The 19,215-nt window shown below is 44.3% G+C and overlaps 1 protein-coding gene across 1 annotated transcript in view; it reads right to left on the reverse strand.

Moving 5' to 3' along the window:
- Window positions 1-9,516: 9,516 nt before the first annotated feature.
- The window catches only part of Pum3 (pumilio RNA binding family member 3), a 31,810-nt gene continuing 22,111 nt past the window's right edge, over window positions 9,517-19,215 (reverse strand). Inside the window, exons 14-18 of the mRNA XM_034484678.2 lie at window positions 18,914-19,056; window positions 18,188-18,410; window positions 15,781-15,868; window positions 13,611-13,701; window positions 9,517-9,777 (exon numbers count right to left, since the gene is read on the reverse strand). Of these exons, the coding sequence (XP_034340569.1) occupies window positions 9,645-9,777; window positions 13,611-13,701; window positions 15,781-15,868; window positions 18,188-18,410; window positions 18,914-19,056 (678 nt within the window). The 3' untranslated portion in view covers window positions 9,517-9,644. The remainder of the gene's footprint in view (window positions 9,778-13,610; window positions 13,702-15,780; window positions 15,869-18,187; window positions 18,411-18,913; window positions 19,057-19,215) is intronic.

Raw genomic sequence — 19,215 nt, forward strand, 5'->3', positions numbered from 1 at the left:
CAAGCATGCAGACTACTGTAAGTTCAGCATGCGTGGTATCCTAGTTCTTCACAGTCCTATGGGGAATTGTTATTCTAATTTTATAGATGAGAAAAGTGGAGCTTGAAGAGGTTGTCAAGGTTTTTGTTTTTTGTTGCTGTGATAAAACAAGAAAGGAGGACGGGTTTATTTGGCTTACGTACATCTCAGTCTTTAATGCAGGGAAGTCCAGGCAGGAACTCAAGCAGAGACCATGGAGGAAAACTGCCTACTGGTTTGCTTAGCCACTTTTCTTATAAAGCACAGGCCCATCTGACCAAGGCTGGCACAGCCCACAGTGACCTTGGCCCTCCCGAATTATTATGCTGACTAGTTTCATGTCAACTTGACACAGCTACAGTCATCTAAGAGGAAGGAACCTCAACTGAGAAAAATGTAAGGCGTTTTCTTAGTTATCGATCAATATGGTAGGTTCAGCACACTGTAGGTGGTGCCTCCCCTGGGCTGATGGTGTTGGATGCTATAAGAAAGCAGGATATGCAAGCCATGAGGAACGAGCCAGTAAGCAGCAGTCTTCCATGGCTTCTGTATCAGGTGCCTTCAGGCTCTGCCCCTTGCCCGCCTCCAGTTTGAGTTCTTGCCTCACCTTCCTTCTATGAACTGTGACTTGGGATAGATAAGCCAAATAAGCCCTTTCTTCCTGAGTTGTCTTTAGTCATAGTTTCATCACAACCAATAGTAATTCTAACCATAAGTCTCACAGACATGCTGCCAAGCCAGTCTAATGGAGACAATCACTCAACTGAAGTATCCTTTACCCAGCTGACTTCATTTCAGGTTGACAAAAACTAACCAGCACCACACATGCCCATGAGTGGAAAGCAGTGGAGAGTAACTGAAAGCATCAAACTGAATGTTGTCTTCAAGCATGCATTCTTAGTCTCAAAGCTATGGCACAATGGTGGCGGGTGAGCTGGGGATGTTCTACTAGGTGCTTTCCATTTACAATCAGACTCATTAGCAAGAACATTACCGACTTTGCCAAAGCTCCAGACAGGCTTGTAATGGTGCCTGTATGGTAAGAAGTGGGGGGAGGGGGAAGATAGTATAAAGGGGTGTGGAGCCTAGAGTTTTGTGCAATGCAAGATCCTTCTTTTAGAAAGAAATGCTAAATCAGGAACACACTGTTAGGTAGCATGAACTTTGTGCTATCCAAAGAAGGACTTAGCTGGCTTCATAGCCTAAGGCTTTCTTGTCCAGCACTGTCTGCTTGATAGCACCAAGGGCAAGGGGCAGGTCCTCATAGGTAAGTCAGGGACTCTCACCTGGAAGGTACACCAAGATGACATTGATGAATGGTTTTCTAACTTTGGTTTGCTGTTTCCTGACCACAGCGCAGTTACAAAGGAAGTCTGACTCCACATCTGAATATATTAAGCAGATATGGTTGGGGTGACTAGGTTGAGTCCTGGTGGGGACTCTAGAGCTCCATCTGCTCTGCCATGATCTTGCTCCACTCAGCTGCTGATGTGTGGTGCAGAAACAATGGCTTCAAGGATCTGGTCTGAAAACTACCCGATATATCTCAAGGTCTGCTTCTTATGCTGGACACAGTGAAGACCCAGAAAGTTTGGCTAGTTCAGCCTACCTCATATGCTTAAGTGTTGGCCAAGAACTCTTGTCTACCCCCAGATCTTCCACTGCACCATAACAACACCTTGACTTCAACAAAGCCAAACTTCAAAGCCTTTTATCAATTTGTCTCCCACCTTATCCCCAGAATAGGGTTATTAATAGGATACACAGGTTAGAATTACAGCAGGTAATATAATTCCCCTTATATGGGAAAAGTCAGAAAATTTCTTCCTCAGTGTGGCCCAGGAAGGTAGGTATTCCTCCCCTCAGCCTTGTCAGTGAAGTCACTGCCTTGTACAGGTCCTGTCTGCCCTTACCTCATACTTTACCACTGGCATACACACAAAAGGCAAGAGGCCCAGAAGGAAACAAGTGAGTGGCAGTGGCTCTACGAAACATGAAATACAATTCATCTCTAGACAACCATGGCCATAGGCCCTAGAACCCTCCTCAGTATATGGTGATGAAGTCCACATGCTCACTGAAGCACATCCTGAACAAGTCACCTACCAAATATCTATATAGTTTACACAATAGATAATGTAAATGTTATGCAAATAGTTACTTTTTAATCACTTACAAAATAAAAGATCTATACATGTTCAGCACATGCATTGTACCTGGATGTATGTGTGTACATGCCTACTTGCAGATATTCATGATAGGAGTGGAGGCCAGAGGTCACTATCAGGTGTTTTCCTCAACAGGTTTCCTCAGTAAGGTTTCCACCTTATTTTCTGAGGTAGGGCTTCTTGCCACACAGGCGCTCACCAACTTGACAAGACTAGCTGGCCCACAAGCCCTGGATTCACCCCACACCCCAGCCTAGCCCTGGGATGTGTGTGTTGCCACACTCATCTCTTTACATAGATGGTGGGAGACTTGAACTCAGGCTCCCATGCTTGTGTGGCAAGCACTTTACCAATTGAGCCACACTCCCAGGTCCTGTACAAAACATTAAAAACATTTTCTGAGGCTGGGGATATAGCTCAGTTGGTAGACTGTTTGCGGAGGCATGCATACAAGAAGCATGCTTTTCCTATTTGGAAAATAGTTATCAGCTGGCTAGTAGTCCCTGGATCTGTGCCCCAGAAACACATAAACAGGGTATGGTGGTCATGCCTGTAATCTCAATCCTTGGGAAGTGGAAGAAGGAGGATCAGAAGTTACAGGCTAGGCAGAGATATCCGTGCTACAGTTTCAAAACTAGTTTTGATCTTGGATTGGCTGAATCTACATATACAGAAATAAAAGCAACCATTCAAAAAGCCCCAGGGAGACCTAAGGAACTGTATGTAGACACACAGACACTTGCTTTTCCATCTTTCATTTTTATTGCTGACTGACTAAAATATGGGCTGCAAACTTATTCCTCCCCATTTGCTGGGACTTCGTGTCTTTTTTTGATTGTGTTTCTAGTCTTGGCCTTAAACAGCTTCTCTAGAGAGATATTTTAAGTTGCTCCTCATTTTCATAGAATATCAGTTTGCTTTTTGCCCACTTGAGTCCTGAAACAAATGTTCCCTGCATGGTATGTGCTTTTCTTGACTTGAACACTCCTATCATTAAATTATATATGGGCAAAGTTCCCTGACTTAGGTTTTCTAATGAGAGAGAAGAGTTTCGTTCCTCAAGGAAAAATTTTCAACCAAGCAAGCTTTAATGCTCATCATTGTGGTTAGAATAAGAATGGTCCACACAGGCTCATGTCTTTTGAGTGTTTGGTTCCCAGCTCATGGACTGTTGAAGATTAGGTGTGGCCTTGTTGGGGGGAGGGGGTGTGCTCTTGTGGAGGAGGTGTGGCCTTGTTAGGGGGGGTGTGGCCCTGTTGGAAGTGGTGGGCTTAGAAGTTTCAAAAGCCCAACCAAGTCCAGTCTCACTCTCTGTTGAGTGCTTGCTGATCCTGTTAGCTCTCAACTGCTCTAGCTCCGTGCCTGGCTGCTGCCATGCTTCCTGCCACGATGGCCATGGACTAACCTTCTGAAACTGCAACGAAGCCCCCAATTAAACGCTTCTGTATATTTATAGGCTGCCGTGTCATGGACACTCAGGAACTGAAATGTCACTCTTAAACATTTTCTTCCAAACAAATTTAAATGCAATGTGAATGCAAGAAAATGGCTATTCACAGCACATCCACGGCTGCATTGCTGATGACACCACAATAGCAGTGCGCAACTTGCTTTCTCTATTTGACAATCAGTTATTGCCTGGCCACTACCTTTTACCAGGGCCAAATGTTGTCTAGGTTTGGTTGAACCAAAAGGTTGAAAAATAACGTAATTACACTTAAAGCGGCAAACATACAAACAACAAAACACATCATTGTAATGTGAGAAAAGCATCCTTACACAAGCATACAATGATTTACATATAACTTATTAATTAAAAAAAAAAAGCAGGAAGGTACAGGAAGTTAAAAGGACATAGTAGATTGAAATCACACACACAAACATAATGAAAGTCCTAGAACAAGATGACAAACGTAGATCAACCTGAGTAAATTCTCCAGGCCACCTCATCTCAGGTGCTTCCTGTGCTAACACTTACAGTTCTACACACCATCTTAACCCCCACTTTCGTTGTTGTTGTTGTAATTATTTACTTTACATCCTGATCCCAGCTCCCCTCCCTCCTTTCCTTCCATTATCTCCTCCCCCAACACAGACACACAGACACACAGACACACAGACACACAGACACACACATACACAGACATCCTCCTGTCCTCCCTTTCTTCACAGAAAAAGGGAGGCCTCGATGGATGTCAACCCACCTTGGCATATCAGTTTGCAGTAGGATTAGGCACATTTTCTATTGAGGCTAGACAAGGCAGCCGAGTTACATCATCCACTTTTCAAATAGCTATGCTTCCCTTAGAAAGACACAGACAGGCAGACATTGTTCAAGCATGCTCTTGAATGGGGAAAATCTGGATCCTTTTGCCAGACAGTAGAGATTTTGTTTTTGTCTGTTTTTTCCATCTTTCTTTTAAATCTGTAACCTAGAACCCTGTAATATGGGTCTAAAACAAGCCTAGAGACAGGTGGCTACCTAACGTTTTACAAGGCATCTTTGTGCACACACAGCCTCTATGCGCCTGACACAGCATCCTGAGAGCTTTCAGGCGTTATTTCAACCTTCACAGGGATGAGTGGAGTGTTCCAGAGATGAACACTTGCCTTCATTCTTGGTCAGGATCAGGGCCACAAAGCACTAACAGAACCTCTGAGGAAAGTAAGCAGAAGGCTTAAAGCAGGTGTTTTGCTTTATAAATGAAGAAACCGAAGATCAAGATCACTTGCTGGTCAGTTGGCGGACCCCTATGGTAGCCCTCTCAAAAAAGAAAAAAAAAATCCACGGTTATTTCTGCTACAAAACCACCACCTAGGGTTATCCCTGCCTTGTCTCTGACTGACTGAAACTTGACCTCTGTGAGGCCAAGATTACAAGACACTGGAAGGCCCCACTTCTCTTCTGTACCTTCACCCACTGAGCCTAGGTAACCTTATCTTACCCCCATCTTTTTCCCCATGGAAACAGCCTACCTTTCTAACAAGTCTTGCACTATGCCATCTACATAATGGGGTTGACAGACTTCACAAGAAGGTGTTGTGACAAGCAACAGCTCAAGGTGCTATTTCTATCAAGATCATTTGCATTTCAAAAGGATTCCATTAGGGTTCAGAGTTCCTCCAGGCTTCCTAACCCACAGGCAGAAGTAGCTGGAGGAGATTGCGGATATTCTTACCCTAATCAATAGCTGAAGCACTGAATGTCCAGCTCCAGCTGACTCCTTCGTGCAGGAAAGGGGAGGCAGAAACGGTCTACCTCCAAAAGGCTAGAGTTTATTTTATTTGCAAGTCACAAGTTTCAGAGTTGCCATGGGGCCTTTAAAATAATTTGCAAACTCCAGTGATCCTACTTTTGTGTAGGAAGCCTGGCTGTGAACCATCCCTGATTGGGCTAGGTCCAGTTCTAAGTGCTTCACATACACAAACTGAAGCTAAGTTGTGCAAACTTCCCGCAGTCGACCGAACGCAGGGCTAGGCTTCAAATCAGTTGCTCCAGGATGATGCTCCCAGACAATACCTTTTATTGCCTCTCACTTCACCTGCTTTTCCTCTTCCAAAGCAGTGGGTTCTGTCTACAAATGTTTTGGAAGCCATGCCATCTCACCCTGCTAACTGATAGGAAGGTCCAGCAATAAAGCTTTCAAGGACCGAGAGGCTGAGCAAACCAGACTACTGCAGAGAAGGCAGAGAATGGTAGAATAATACTGCCTGTGCTTTTACAAACACCTTGAGCCCGACTCTGCTGTCTTATGAGCTGCCTGTCAAGTATTGGCCATGTTCCTGTATCACTGTTAAGATGCAAGTGAAAGATTTGCAATTTTCAAGTGTTCAGAGTGGAAGTGAAGAAATATGGTAATACCCATGCAAGCAGCTGCAGTCCAGGGGTCCCAGGAGCCTGGGAATCACAGGAAAGAGCATCTTTCACTATTTTGCTCACCTAAGCTGGAGAACTCAAATGTCCTACATTCTGATTTGATGCTCCCAATTAAGTAGCGTTCTTTGGTCTGTTAACCAATCACTGTTCCCCCAAAGAATCAACTGTACATGAGGAGTACATGAGGTCATGAATCCTGGGCTGGGGCAGGTCACAAATGGCCTCCTCTTTCTCACCTATGATGACGACGAAACTCAAGGGCTGGCAAGGTGCCAGATGGACAAAGGCAGATGCCCAGAAGGCTGTTATTTCCAGCAGCTCCATATGAAGAACTGGCTTAGATACTGAAATGCAAACGGCAGAATGGTTGATCTAGTAAGAAAACCAAAACTCCTATCTGGTCAAATGCTTCCCAAAGAGCACATTCCTGCTGTGATGCTGGTCTTTATGAGTCCCATCACTGTCTGCTACTGATAAGCACCATCACGTCATCTGTATCCACTAGCAGATACCGGGAGAGGGCTAGCAACATGAGCTTTAAGTGCAAGACAAGTTCTATTTAAAAGGAGAATCTGTTTTCAAGCATCTGGAGGTGATTTAACATATCTAAATTATTCATTATGCTTAATTGTAGTCATTAAGAGCGCAAAGTCAGACCGTTATCACCTCCCACCCAAGTACCCAACACACGAGGCACCAAGAGATAATCATGTCTTCCCAGGATGTAATTAAGAACAGAATATGGGCTAAAATTTCTCACTCCCACATCTCTTTAGCGCTATCTATCCATCCATAGGCTTACAAACATGCTTACTTATTGAATATAATTGTGTAAATGAGTGAGAAATTTTTCTTTTATGAAGGACTCTAGAGCATCATTCTTTGACAGCTTTGGGAGAGAAGGCACCAGCAATGCCTTCCAAGACACTGTGTGGTATTTGGCGGGTTTGCAGGCTAGAGTGCAGAGCAGCCACTTTGCACTACCATAAAATGCAGACTACACAAACAGCACACTGCATCTCCTGGGTGGGACCACTCATGTGAAAATCTTAAGCATTCATCCAGACAGTGCTTTGCTCTGTGCAGCAAGGTCCTAGAAACATGACAGGGATGAAGAGGGAAGAAAAGACACACAGAGAAAAGCTGGGATCAGGTGGACTGGGATTGCTGACAGAGAAGGTGTAGCACCCAGGAAGCTCAGTGTGCTTATTCTATACAGCTGAACACGGAGATTTGTGTAATCTCCATAGGAGCAGTCTCCAGGGGAGGCTTTGGAACTTCCATGGGGCTGAGACACTGGGATCACTGACCTGGACACAGTGGCCACACTCACGTCAACAACACGCTTTCACTCCCCACAACATAGGCTAGGGGATCTGGAGCACCTTGGTGATATCTCAAATTTAGAAGGGAATGGGAGAGAGGATGGTATGACCTGTCTCCCTGGTTAAGCAGCATCACAAAATGGCCAAGCTTTGCATTTTCGTTCTTGGGCTGCTGGTAACAGAACTCTTAGCCTCCTGCATGCTAGGCAAGTTCTCTGCTATGAAGCTACACTGCAAGCCCAAGTGATGGAGTTGATGGTTTGTGGATAGTTCACTGTAATGGGCTCCATATAAACTGATTCTCTAAGACATCATGTTCTTTTACTCTTTTTTTTTTTCACTTTAGCCTGGGCTGGCTTCAAACTCATGATCCTCCTGCCACAGGCCCCCAAGTGCTGGGATTACAAGCATGCTTATACAAACTAGCCGTCCTCGTGTTCTGGTCACCATTATTTTCAACTAATACACACGCCTCTGCAAGGTTTACCTTAAAAAATTTTACACTCATTCAGTGTATACGTAGTCATGTTACAGTGCATGTCTGGAGGTCACAAGACAATCTGGGGGAGGTTGGTTCTCCCCTTCTACCAAGTGGGTCCCAGGAAACAAACTCAGTCAGGTTTGTTTACAGGTGTGCACTGAGCCATTTTGCCAGCCCAAGATTTACTATTACAAGAGATTAGTTTTCTAATAGATGTGATTTTTATAAAAGTTCACTGAAAATATAAAAAGAAATGCTAACTCCTGTCTTAGTTTAGTCATGCAAGAAACTTGTGTCCTCAGCTGGACGTAGTGGTCCACATCTTTAATAGCAGCACCCAGGAGACAGAGGCAGGCAGATCTCTGAGTTTGAGGCCAGTTTGGTCTCCATTATAAATTTCAAAACAGCTAGAGCTACACAGGGAGAACATGACTAGAAAAACCAAAAACCAAACCTGCTCTTTATTGTGTACTTGAATATATATGCTTCAGATACTGGGACTTCATACTGCATGTGAGAAACCTACCAGAGCTAAGAACTCAAGTCACTATAGAAAGTGTGAGTTAGGGCTGCAGGGAAACAGCTGCTTTTTCTACAAGCTGCACAAAAGCACTTTTCAAGTTATGTACGTGTTTATCTTTTCACTTTTAAAGATTAAACATGTAGCACCCTCAACCCTCATGTCTCTAAATGCTCCTTTCTACGGCCAACTCAAACCCAAACCTTATGTTAATCACACAGAAGCAAATCAAACTGTCTTTTCCCCATTTTCCTCCTCACTCCATCCAACCAATAGTGGCAGGTGTCACACCTTTGGAAAGGGCTTACTACACCCCAGCACAAGAGGGCAGGAGAGTCCCAGAAGGGGCATTAGTAGTCCTGGAACCTTAAGCTGGCACAGGTAAAGCACAGCAAATTCCCAGAGGGCCTAAACACTTACAGACCAGATGGCCTCCTCATTACATCATCCGACACCCAGAGCAGCAAGGCCAGGCCTGTGCACTAACGACTCTTGCTACATGACTTCTCAGGAGCTCTCGTGCTCTACAGATTTCCAGCTTTGCTGCTGAAAGCCATCTGCACTTTTAAAGTCCAAACACACTACCTGCACTCAAACCTCTACACTCTAACCTATTTCTACAGCTCCCCCTTTTAGTCACACTATAGGCTATGACTATTTTGGGGACTGTTCCAAGGGACAATGTCCTCATCCTACTTGGAAGGTATTTAACCCGAAGGCCCAAATACAAAGATCAGACTTTCCCAGCAACCTCGACATCATCGAAATCCCATCTCCTAATTCCTCTAGCACACTTCCCTCCATGTGTTGGACTTACCAGAGCAGCTTCCAAAGCAAACCTGACAGAACTCAGTCTGCAAAGCTACTGAAGAAACAGTCTGTCCCCAACGCAGGCTGCCCTGGCCACAGGCTTCCTGGAGTTCAGATCATTTTACTGTTCCCACTATACACACTCTGTCTGAACTTCATGTCATAGCTGTCTCCTTTCCTAAATCAAGCCATTCAATCACGGTGCACACATCCGGGCCCAGCATATCCCTTTGCAGTGTGACAGTAATACAGAAGTCGCACTGCAATCTGTGCAGTACTCAGTCTGACAGATCAGACAGTTGACAGTAAACCAAAGGTCTCTTTTAGAAACAATTTTATATAAATAGGTCCTTTAACAAATACATGCACAGAGCATCCAGTTATGAGTATGATAGTCTGCCCTTCTCCTCTGGGAAGCGGGTTCCTGCTTGCCCATCCTGCATGCCTATGCAGTCAGTTTCTCAAGCAGAGTCTGGATGCCTCTGCTGGTGCTTTTGTTTTTTTCCAAGGTAGGGATCAGGGTTTTCAGTCCAGCTTTGACTTTGTTTACAACTTCTTGGTCACAGCTCTGAAGAAGGCTAGAGGGAGGAAAAGGATTAAAATATTAAATTTCATACAAGCCTTGAATCTGCAACACAACCCATATTGACAGTGTAACCAATTCACTGTTCAGTCACCTCCTGTACAGTGCATTTTACAGATTTTTAAACATTTACCAGATGAGGGCCACCAAGATGACTCAGCAGGTGGAACCCATATGGTGGCTGAGGAAAACCGGCTAGAGCAACTTGTTTCCTGGCTCATACACGTGTGCTGTGGCATGTATATGTATACAGATAACCTCTACTCACTAAATGAACAAATAAATGTAGTTTAAAAAAATTAAATGTCTCCAAATGAGAGTAGTCCACATTCTGAAACTATGAAAATGCTTTATAATCTTGTGGGTGGCGTAACTGAGATAAGACTTCATTGATTTCAATTATCTTCTGACTTACCTGCATCCACCTTAACACTGTTTGGCAGGCATGGTGGCTTAGGCTCATATTTGAATATCTGGTTCTCAGTTGGCAGAACTGTTTGGGAAGGATCAGGAGGTAGAGCCCTTGGGGTGGTCTTTGTGGTTTCAAAAGCCCATATTACACTCAGTCTTGTCCATCCTGCCTTCTGCCTATAGACTACACGTGATCTCAGCTACTGTGCCAGTATCATGCCTACCTGCCTGCTCCCTGCTATGATAGTCATGGGCTTACCTTCTAAAACTGTAAGCAACCCCCTCTCTCTTCCCCCCAAAAACTTGTTCTTTTATTAGCTGTCTTGGTGATGGGTCTCACTCGGTGTCTCTCTCTCTCTTGGTGTCTGTCTCTTTCTGTCTCTCTGTGTCTCTGTCTCTGTCTCTGTCTCTCTCTCTGTCTCTCTCTCTCTCTCTATATCTTCTCCCCCCTCCCCCACCCCAAGCAATAAACAGTAACTAAGACAGCAGGGCACTGTCTTATCCTGGTGACAATCTCAAAAGCAGAGACCATATGGTTTACTCATTACAGACACCACGGCACAGTATGGATGCAGATGGCTACATAGATGAACTCACCCTAGTGAATAGGTGTGGCAGACAAAGCATGGGAAGAAAGCAGAGTTTGGTGACCTTGTCACTGACCTCTACAACATACTACGCTGTGGAAGTGGAAGGGCTTTGTCTTACAATGTCCCTAATTAGGCCAGAAACTGCCTTCTGTCAGTCACTCAGAGCAGGGTAACTGTCTTAGACTCAGTTTTCTGGTCTGCAGAATAGGATTAACAACAGAATTCACCTTCTCCTTCAGGTTGTTTGTTTTTGGTTGGAGAACTGAATCCAGGATCTCAGAGATTCCACCACTGACTATGTGCATTTATGGCTGCATTCTGCTGCCAAGCTGAGCCATACTCAGGCTAAACCCACACTCACACTAAGCCCATATTTAGCCACTGAGCTAGCCCCAGTTCCCAGAGGAATGGTTTGTTTGTTTGTTTGTTTGTTTGTTTTTTAAAGCTAGAGATTGAGACTTAGTAAACACTCAATAAATGAGACCCATTAAACATGGGTCCCAGGCACCTGATGCAGTCACCAGACCCTAACTTCCTTTTCTCTACAAGTTCTTTAGGACCACATTTAAATGTCGACCTCTGAAATATGTTCTAGAAGGAGATCACTTGGCATTTTCAAAAGCCCCTGGACCCAGTCACTTGCATTTATATCAGGAATGAGAAAAATGTGTTAACAGTACTAGGCAGCAGCCTACAGCCACAGGAGATGACAGCAGATGCTAGTAGAGTGACCTGTAATGGACCTGTCACTCAGTGTCCTTGTGTTAACACCCTGGCTAAACAGCCACATGGTACACAATGTTACCACAAGTTAGCAGCTATTAAGTCTGTTACACACAGACACAGTGAAAGGCGCGATACATGTCTTGTCTTCAAAGCAACTTTACGATTATTAACTTTTTGCTTTACAACCAAGAAAAAACAGGAAAGCTCAATGACTTTCCAAGCCATGCAGTAAGCAGGGCTCGAGGCCCAGGCAGACTGACTGAGGCCTACTTTCCTAGCTGCTAAAGAACTCTACTTTATACTGTTACTCCTCAGCCAGCATACAAGGCTTTTTCCTTTCCACCCAAAATGTTCCTTCAGTAACTGAATACCAACTGTGAACAAACAACAACATTAAATAGTCCTATAAGGAAACACACATTCTAACGAGAATTCTAACTAAACAGGCAGGGAAGTTTGGCAAACAAATGCTACTCAAGTATCCAGCAAACATGAAGACTGCGCATGAAGCCACATAACAGTCGAACTTCTGTTTAGAACCTTAAACATTACACGTCTACATATAGTTTCAGGCAAAGCTCCACAAGAAACACACTGGATCATTCTTATGTCTGATCTATCCTAGGGAGTGCTGGCTGATAAGCAAACTTTACACATTAATCTCATGGCATCGCTGAAATTTCCACTTAGCTGGGCAGAATGAAAGCATGTGTCAGTAGGCATTAACTCTCCAAAGGCCTGGTAAAGAAATGCAAGTCAAAGAAGTTCCTGTTGCAGCTAATGGGTTCTGACTCTAACATCCCCTGGAATATTATTAACTCATTTTACTAAGAAACAGAAAGTCTAATCTACCTGTAATAACATACAGTAGTCAAATAAAACAACTGACTTAAAAACAAATTCTCGTGCATCTACAGTAGATCAAATCATATATTGGAATATTGAGCCTAATGTTTGCACATCACACAGCTAGGCTGGGCAGTTCCACAAATATGGAGGAAGCTCCAAACTGGAGGACCCATTTTCTCAGTGTCAGTAAATGTGCTGGCCAGTTTTGTCAACTTGAGAAGGAAATCTTAGTTGAAGACTTGCCTCCAACAGACTGGCCCATGGGACACCTCCTTGCTCACTGACGCAGGAGGGCCCAGCACACTGTGGCCAGTGCCAACCCTAGTAGGTGGCCTTGCGCCAGGCAAGGAAAGGAGCTGACGGTCAACCTGGGAGCAAACCAGTAAGTAAGCAACGTCCCTTCACTGCCTCAGCTCCCTCCATGCCTCAAGCTTTTGCCCCGACACTGCTCAGTGATTGACTGGGACCCAGGTGTTCTAAGATAAAATAAACTCCTCCCCAAAGTTGATTTTGCTCAGTGTTTTATAATTGAGAAGCAAATCAGGACAGCAACATGGCAGAAGAAAACCAAGCACACAGATATTATAAAGTGACCATTTTAAACAATGATCTATACATTACAAACTCAACAAAACCAAGTCCAGAGAGCACTCTAGAAGCAGGGCCTCCATTTACACACCAGCTTCTTGTAGTTTAACAAATCCTGTATCAATCTGGAATCACTAAAGACAACAAAAGAAAATAAACTATAAAGTTAGGCTTGACTTAAACAGTTGTGACAGTTTCCAGAGGCATATATCTTACTCATTGAGGAAAAAAATACAACTATATTTTGGTCAAATTTACAAATGTAGTGAAACTATGTACACTGTAAACATAAAATTCTGTGATCCTGACACCCAAAGATGACATTTAAATCTGAGGACTGAAGAGCTATATTTGCTTTTAAAGAAAATTTAAAGTCCCATCTGATTGTTTTTGAGTGGGCACACAAAGCTCCTTGCCTCAGCATGAGAGTCCTGGTCAGAGGACAACTCGAGGGAGTTCTCTCCTTGTATCATGTGGGGCCTGGGGATGCAACTCTGGTAGTCAAGCCAACTGGCAAATGCCTTTGTCTTACCGCCTCTATGTACTTTCTAATATTTGTCTAGACTAAGAGTGGTGGGGTAATCCCACATTATTGGGAATAAATTCTAGAAAAAGAAAGAAATGAAATAAGTGTCCCTCTGTGTTGTATGACACAGCTACCAACCTGGAAAGAATAATGGCTCCTCGGTTGATGCTGGCCCAGGACTTGAGGTTCTTCACACCAACATGCTCTACAAGGGTTTTCGCAAAACAACCTGTAAAGCAGACGGATACTCAGTGAGCACCACATGCACACTCCCGTCCCTCATCTCTATCCCCTTAAGTTAAGAAAAACAACCCTTACCTATCAACACTAAAATTTTAGTATAGATCTAGTAGTATTCTAAAAACACAGCCTACTTTCTTAACTCTGATGCAACTTCCAAACTATTTTTTAGCAATAATTATCCAAATATTTTTAAAATTTAACAAATTATTTTTTAAAAAGATCATTTGGTCACATTTGTATTTCTTTGTAATATTTAATGATTTAACCTTGACCTACTCAGCAGGTAAATGTTTGACAGTATCACTTCACCTGAAGACTGAGTCAGTTCCCCTTACAGAAAAAACGTAACTAGAAGGGACTAGTAATGTGGCTAGTGGCTACAGAACGAACATTTGGCTCACTCCTGGCAATTTCTCTCTACAATGCTTTCATAGCCACATAGCCTGTTGTCCCGGCTCTGGAGGCTGAGGCGAGAGGACTGCCATGAATTTCAAGTCAGCTGACTCCTCCATTCCAAACACATCTGTAACTCTATCTCCAAAGTCTTAGCCTGTTATTCACTGTCCCTCTAGGTGCAGCTCACTCTCAGCCAGTGGGGGCATTCTAGTGACTGGGACTTAGAAAGGCAAGGATGACCTATGCTGACAGGAAAAATCTCAAGAAGGTACTGTGTATATGTAATCATTAATTCACAGACACACATGGAGCACACTTAGCTCTTCATGCTAAACAGGGGCAGCTAGTGAGGCTGTCTGCTTTCCAAAGGTGGTAACAACAAGATGTTCCCCACTGTGTGCACTTCTAGATGCTGCCAGTCCCCCAATAAGGGTGGAATCTAAGTCTTCTGTTGAATCTGGGTGGTCTCGCTGCCCGGACCAACAGAACGTGGTAGAAGTGACATGAGATGGCCTCTAAGGATTAATCATGAGGCATTAAGCATACATGTGCTTTGTTTCCTTGGAATACTCAATCTAAGAACCAATCCCTGGACTCGGGAAGTGCTTCTGCATAAGCACTGAAGACCTGACCTCAGATTCCTAGAACTTATTATTGCTGGGAAGGTTGTTATTATTATATTCCCATGCCTAGAATTCCAATATTCCTAGGTGGGATGAGATGTGGAAACAGGACCCCTAGAAGCACAGGGGCCAGCTAGCCTAACATTTGGAGCGACAGATCACAAAAGACGAACTCTGTCTCAAACAAGGTAGATGAACGAGGACTGACATCTGAAACTGTCCTCTGCCCTCCGCACATGTGCCATGACATGCTATGTCCATAGTCATACACATACGTGCCACAAATAAAAAAGTAAAAATAAAAAAGTGAAAAACACCACCATGATGTGTGCAAAGCAGTGTAGGACAAGGAAGTGCGGCCAACACTGGCAGTCCTGTGACTGAGCTACTCTAACAGTGGGTACACTCCAACCTCCGACAAGGAGCCTTGAGAGGTAGACAGAGACAAGCAGTAGCCCAACCACTGCTCAGTGAACCACTAAGCCGAGGTGGCTTGTCGCACAGCAATGCATAACCCGGATAAACGGACACACTTACTTGTGCTTGAAAACAACAAGCATTCCAGCTCAACAACCATGTTTTAGGGCTTTGGGAATTTTAATTATGAAAAATCATTAGAAAAATGTTTGGAAATTAGTAACTTGTCAATCTTACCTAAACTAAGCATCAATGTTCTCAATAATGAAACTGCAGCAAAAAACAGTCCCAGGTCTTTATTTTTAAAACAGAGAGTGAGAGATGACGGTCCCGTCCCATGCCCTGCACTGGAAGCTGTCTCAGAAATAAGTCCATGACCTCAGCTCAAAGCTTTTCCAGACACTGTGCTTGCATGGTAGGCAAGCAGTCTACGAGTGAGCTGTAGCCCAGCCCTTGAAATGTAATCCTCACTTACATATTCACAGGCATGATTTCTGTATACTTGGCAAATCATACCTGAACCTAAATGGTCAGAAGAAAAAGTCAAAAAACACAACGATTCCATGTAACACACACACACACACACACACACACACACACACACACACACGATAAGCCGCACAGCCTACCTTCTTTCCCACTGTCTCTCATCTTCTTATCTTGCTCTATTAACCATTTGAGAACCAGATGTCCGGCAGGATGCTCAGCGACATGAAGCTACAAGAGAACCCGAAACGTTGTTATTTCAAAAGCTACCGTCTACCTCTGGTCCCTGAGCCTGTCTCTACCCATGTGCAGACATGGATGCAGTTAAGTTTCAGTTTTAAGAAATCTTTACCCAGGATGCCCATCACACACCCAGGGAGCAAGAAAGAGCTAAGTAGGAGATCACAGCCCCTACAAGGTAGTTCAGGAATTTGTGAGTTTGTTTGAACAGCAATATACAATGTTCATCTAAAAATCAGGTGAACCTGTCCACTCTTCCCAAGGCAACACTGTTCTAAGATACAAAGAAACCTGAGGAGAATGCTATATGGTGTGTAAGTATTACTCGCTACACTGACCTAATCAGCAGGCCAAGAAAACATTGTGCAGCTTACTTGCTGGCCTTACCCACTGTTCCCACAGTAACAGTGATCTCCCTTCCTTAGGATGAGAACAAATGAGCACCATTTCCATAGAGAGCAGTATTTCATCACATTCAGCTGCTCTGTTCCAGGAAGGCAGGGGCCTGAGCTTCAGCTGACAAGCCACTTGTCTCCTCCAATCCATGTGTCAAAAGCATGCCAGACACTCAATACCATGCATCCTTTTAATTCAGAATCAAATTCGAGTGGGTATTAACATGGCTGAGTGCCAGACTAGACCCATGGCTAGAGGGAATTAGAGATGGAACTAATAACTGCTGTGAAGACGACACTGGACTAGTCACTCAACAGGTAGCCCCAGCCTCCACCGTGTTGTCAGGACGACATCCTCAATGGCTTAAAGCAGTCCTGGCCACCCAATCACTCTGCCAGACTGGTCTGGAAGCAGATGTGACTCAGACCAATTTCTGCTAATGATATGGCAGGCACACCTGGCTGCAGACGGTCTTCCAGCCAACAAGAAAAGGCCTCATTACTCTTGTTTTCCTTCCTGCCTGAGACTCGACGTGAGGAAGTGCTGCAGCTATGGGAGCTGGCTATGACCAGAACACAACAGGGAAAGGTGGCAGAGCAAGGAGCTCAACAGGAGGCAGACTGCCCGGTGCAGCCCAACCTTTGCACTGTGACGACCCAGTGCTACTAACACAAGGTATTCCATTATGTAGAGCCTGTTGTCAGAACTATACAGACCCCTGGGACTGAACTAAAATGCAGATGTTAGCATTCAGCTAACATAAAGGTATGCATAAAAGTGACATGCACATGTCTGTCCAATGGATTCCAAACTCTAAGGGCAGGGCCTGCCATTTCTTCTTTGAGTATCTCTTTAAGCATTCCTGACAGATTTATTGCTTTTTCGATTACTGAATGAAAGGCTTAGAACTTGAACAGCAGTTCACGTTTACATCCTTGAGCAGTGCCAGGGCTCATAATGAAAGGCTACTGTATTTAGCACATAAAGACTTTTGTGAGACTGACAGCAGAGGTCAAAGATTCAAAAAAAAAAAAAAAAAAGGGTTCCCTGTAACTAGCTGCTACTTCAGAGCTCCTGGAGCTTACAAGCCAGCACAGGACAAAGGCCAGTACACCCAGCCCCTGCCTAACTCTAACTCTTGTTTAATGCTCCCTTCCTCAGGGCTGCAGTTCGGCCTCCCTGCAGCCCAGGCTCTCCACTCCACCATTCTTGGCTGAGCTGCTAACCCTTCAGGGCTTAACATAGCTTTTCCCATTTGCAGGAAGGCTACCTGGGGACAAGCTGGGTCTTACACAACCCCTTAGAACCCACAATTGTCCTTTAGTTTTTGTTTCAGTATTAACTTAAATAACTGTTGTACTTAAACAGCATGTCTTCCGAAAGCTTCTGGGGTACTGCGGATAGTATTGCCTGCTGTCTAGCACTAACAAGGTCCATACAATCAGTGCACTTAAAATGCAACGTAGAATCACACCACGCCCATGTAAATATAAACAGAAATGATCAGAATGAGCAACTCTATTGTCTGTCTGAGATAGCCTCATCTAGCTCAGTCTGGCCCTGACTTCCACATGTAGACGAGGATGACCTTCAACTCCTATTTCTCCTACCTCAATCTCTCAGGACTAAGGTCTAGGTTTGTGGGTATGCACTCGGCTGTGTGAGTCTTTTTTAATGAGTCAAACCAGATTACGGAAGATTTTAAGGAGAACTGGGGGCACGGGAATGAGTTAGGCTTTGAACTGATGGAGCACAGGTGTACTCTGGGGAAGACAAGTTCTACCATCATGGTGCTCTGAATTATTGTTTGTAAATGTAGTGCGGGCATTACTGTTAACACTCTGCAGTCTCCATGACTGGATTGTCTAGGACCCCATGGCTCTCCTGCTGGTACTATAATCACCAGTACATCACCTCGCCGTCCTTGCCACCAGGATACAGTTCTGCTGCTGCCAAACCAGCGATGGCATCCATAGCAGGCTGAACATCTCCAGTAGCAGATCCCAGGATATCAGACACCAGAATACATGCAGACTTATCCAGCACCACTTCTTGAGTGTGTCCTTGTAGGTAGCTCAGCAAAGCTGGAGAAATGGACTCCAAGAGCTCCCGCCGGCGGATTGCAGTGTCCTTCTTACTGTTGGAATATGTTGAATGAGGTGGTAAGCTCAGTGACCAATCTTGTTATCACAAACCTCTAGGAGCTTAGCATAGCCCAGGGCACCGTCTCCTTTCCATTCCCAGGATCTGAACACTACCTGGCATGGAACAAGACTTCATTCAATAAAGGAAGCTGCTTTCTACAGCACAGTCACAAACAAGTAATCATTCCCCACCCAGCCAATCTTAACCCAGATAGTGACAAGTCATCATGTGAGCAGGATATGTTCAGAGTACTTTACAGACGCTCAAGACATTTAAGTATAAGATACTGGGAACTTTGAAAGTAAAGTAAAACAAACAGCAAACGATACACTTGAATGCCCACTGTGTGCCAGGTAGGTGTTCAGTTGTGTTCGTTCAGCCCGATACTGCCATTTCCTTTAAGGTGGCTCTTGAGACCATGGTATTCACTAGGAAGTTTTAGGAGGGAGGGAGAGGATCTGTGAGGATTTCTTGGAGTCAGGAGCCGGCCTTCACCTGTGCGCGTTGCCATCGCCCTTCTGCAGAAGCTCAATGATCTCTGGCACCGTGTGGGCGGGATCTCTGGGGCTCAGCAAGTACAACAGAACTTTCCTTCCATATTTGTCATTAACTATGCTGGGCAAGGAACTGATGATCTCCTAGATAATGAGAACAGAAACTTCCACTGTTGAATGAAGTCTCAGGTCCGCTGAGATTTGATGGGGATGAAGAACACATTCTGGGTTATTGTCCTCACTTCACTCACGTCACTGGTGACATCAATTCTGACATGTTTTATCAAAGCACAAAGAATTACT

Source organism: Arvicanthis niloticus, chromosome 1 (assembly GCF_011762505.2).
Source record: "Arvicanthis niloticus isolate mArvNil1 chromosome 1, mArvNil1.pat.X, whole genome shotgun sequence".
In the NCBI taxonomy this organism is placed as follows: Eukaryota; Metazoa; Chordata; class Mammalia; order Rodentia; family Muridae; genus Arvicanthis; species Arvicanthis niloticus.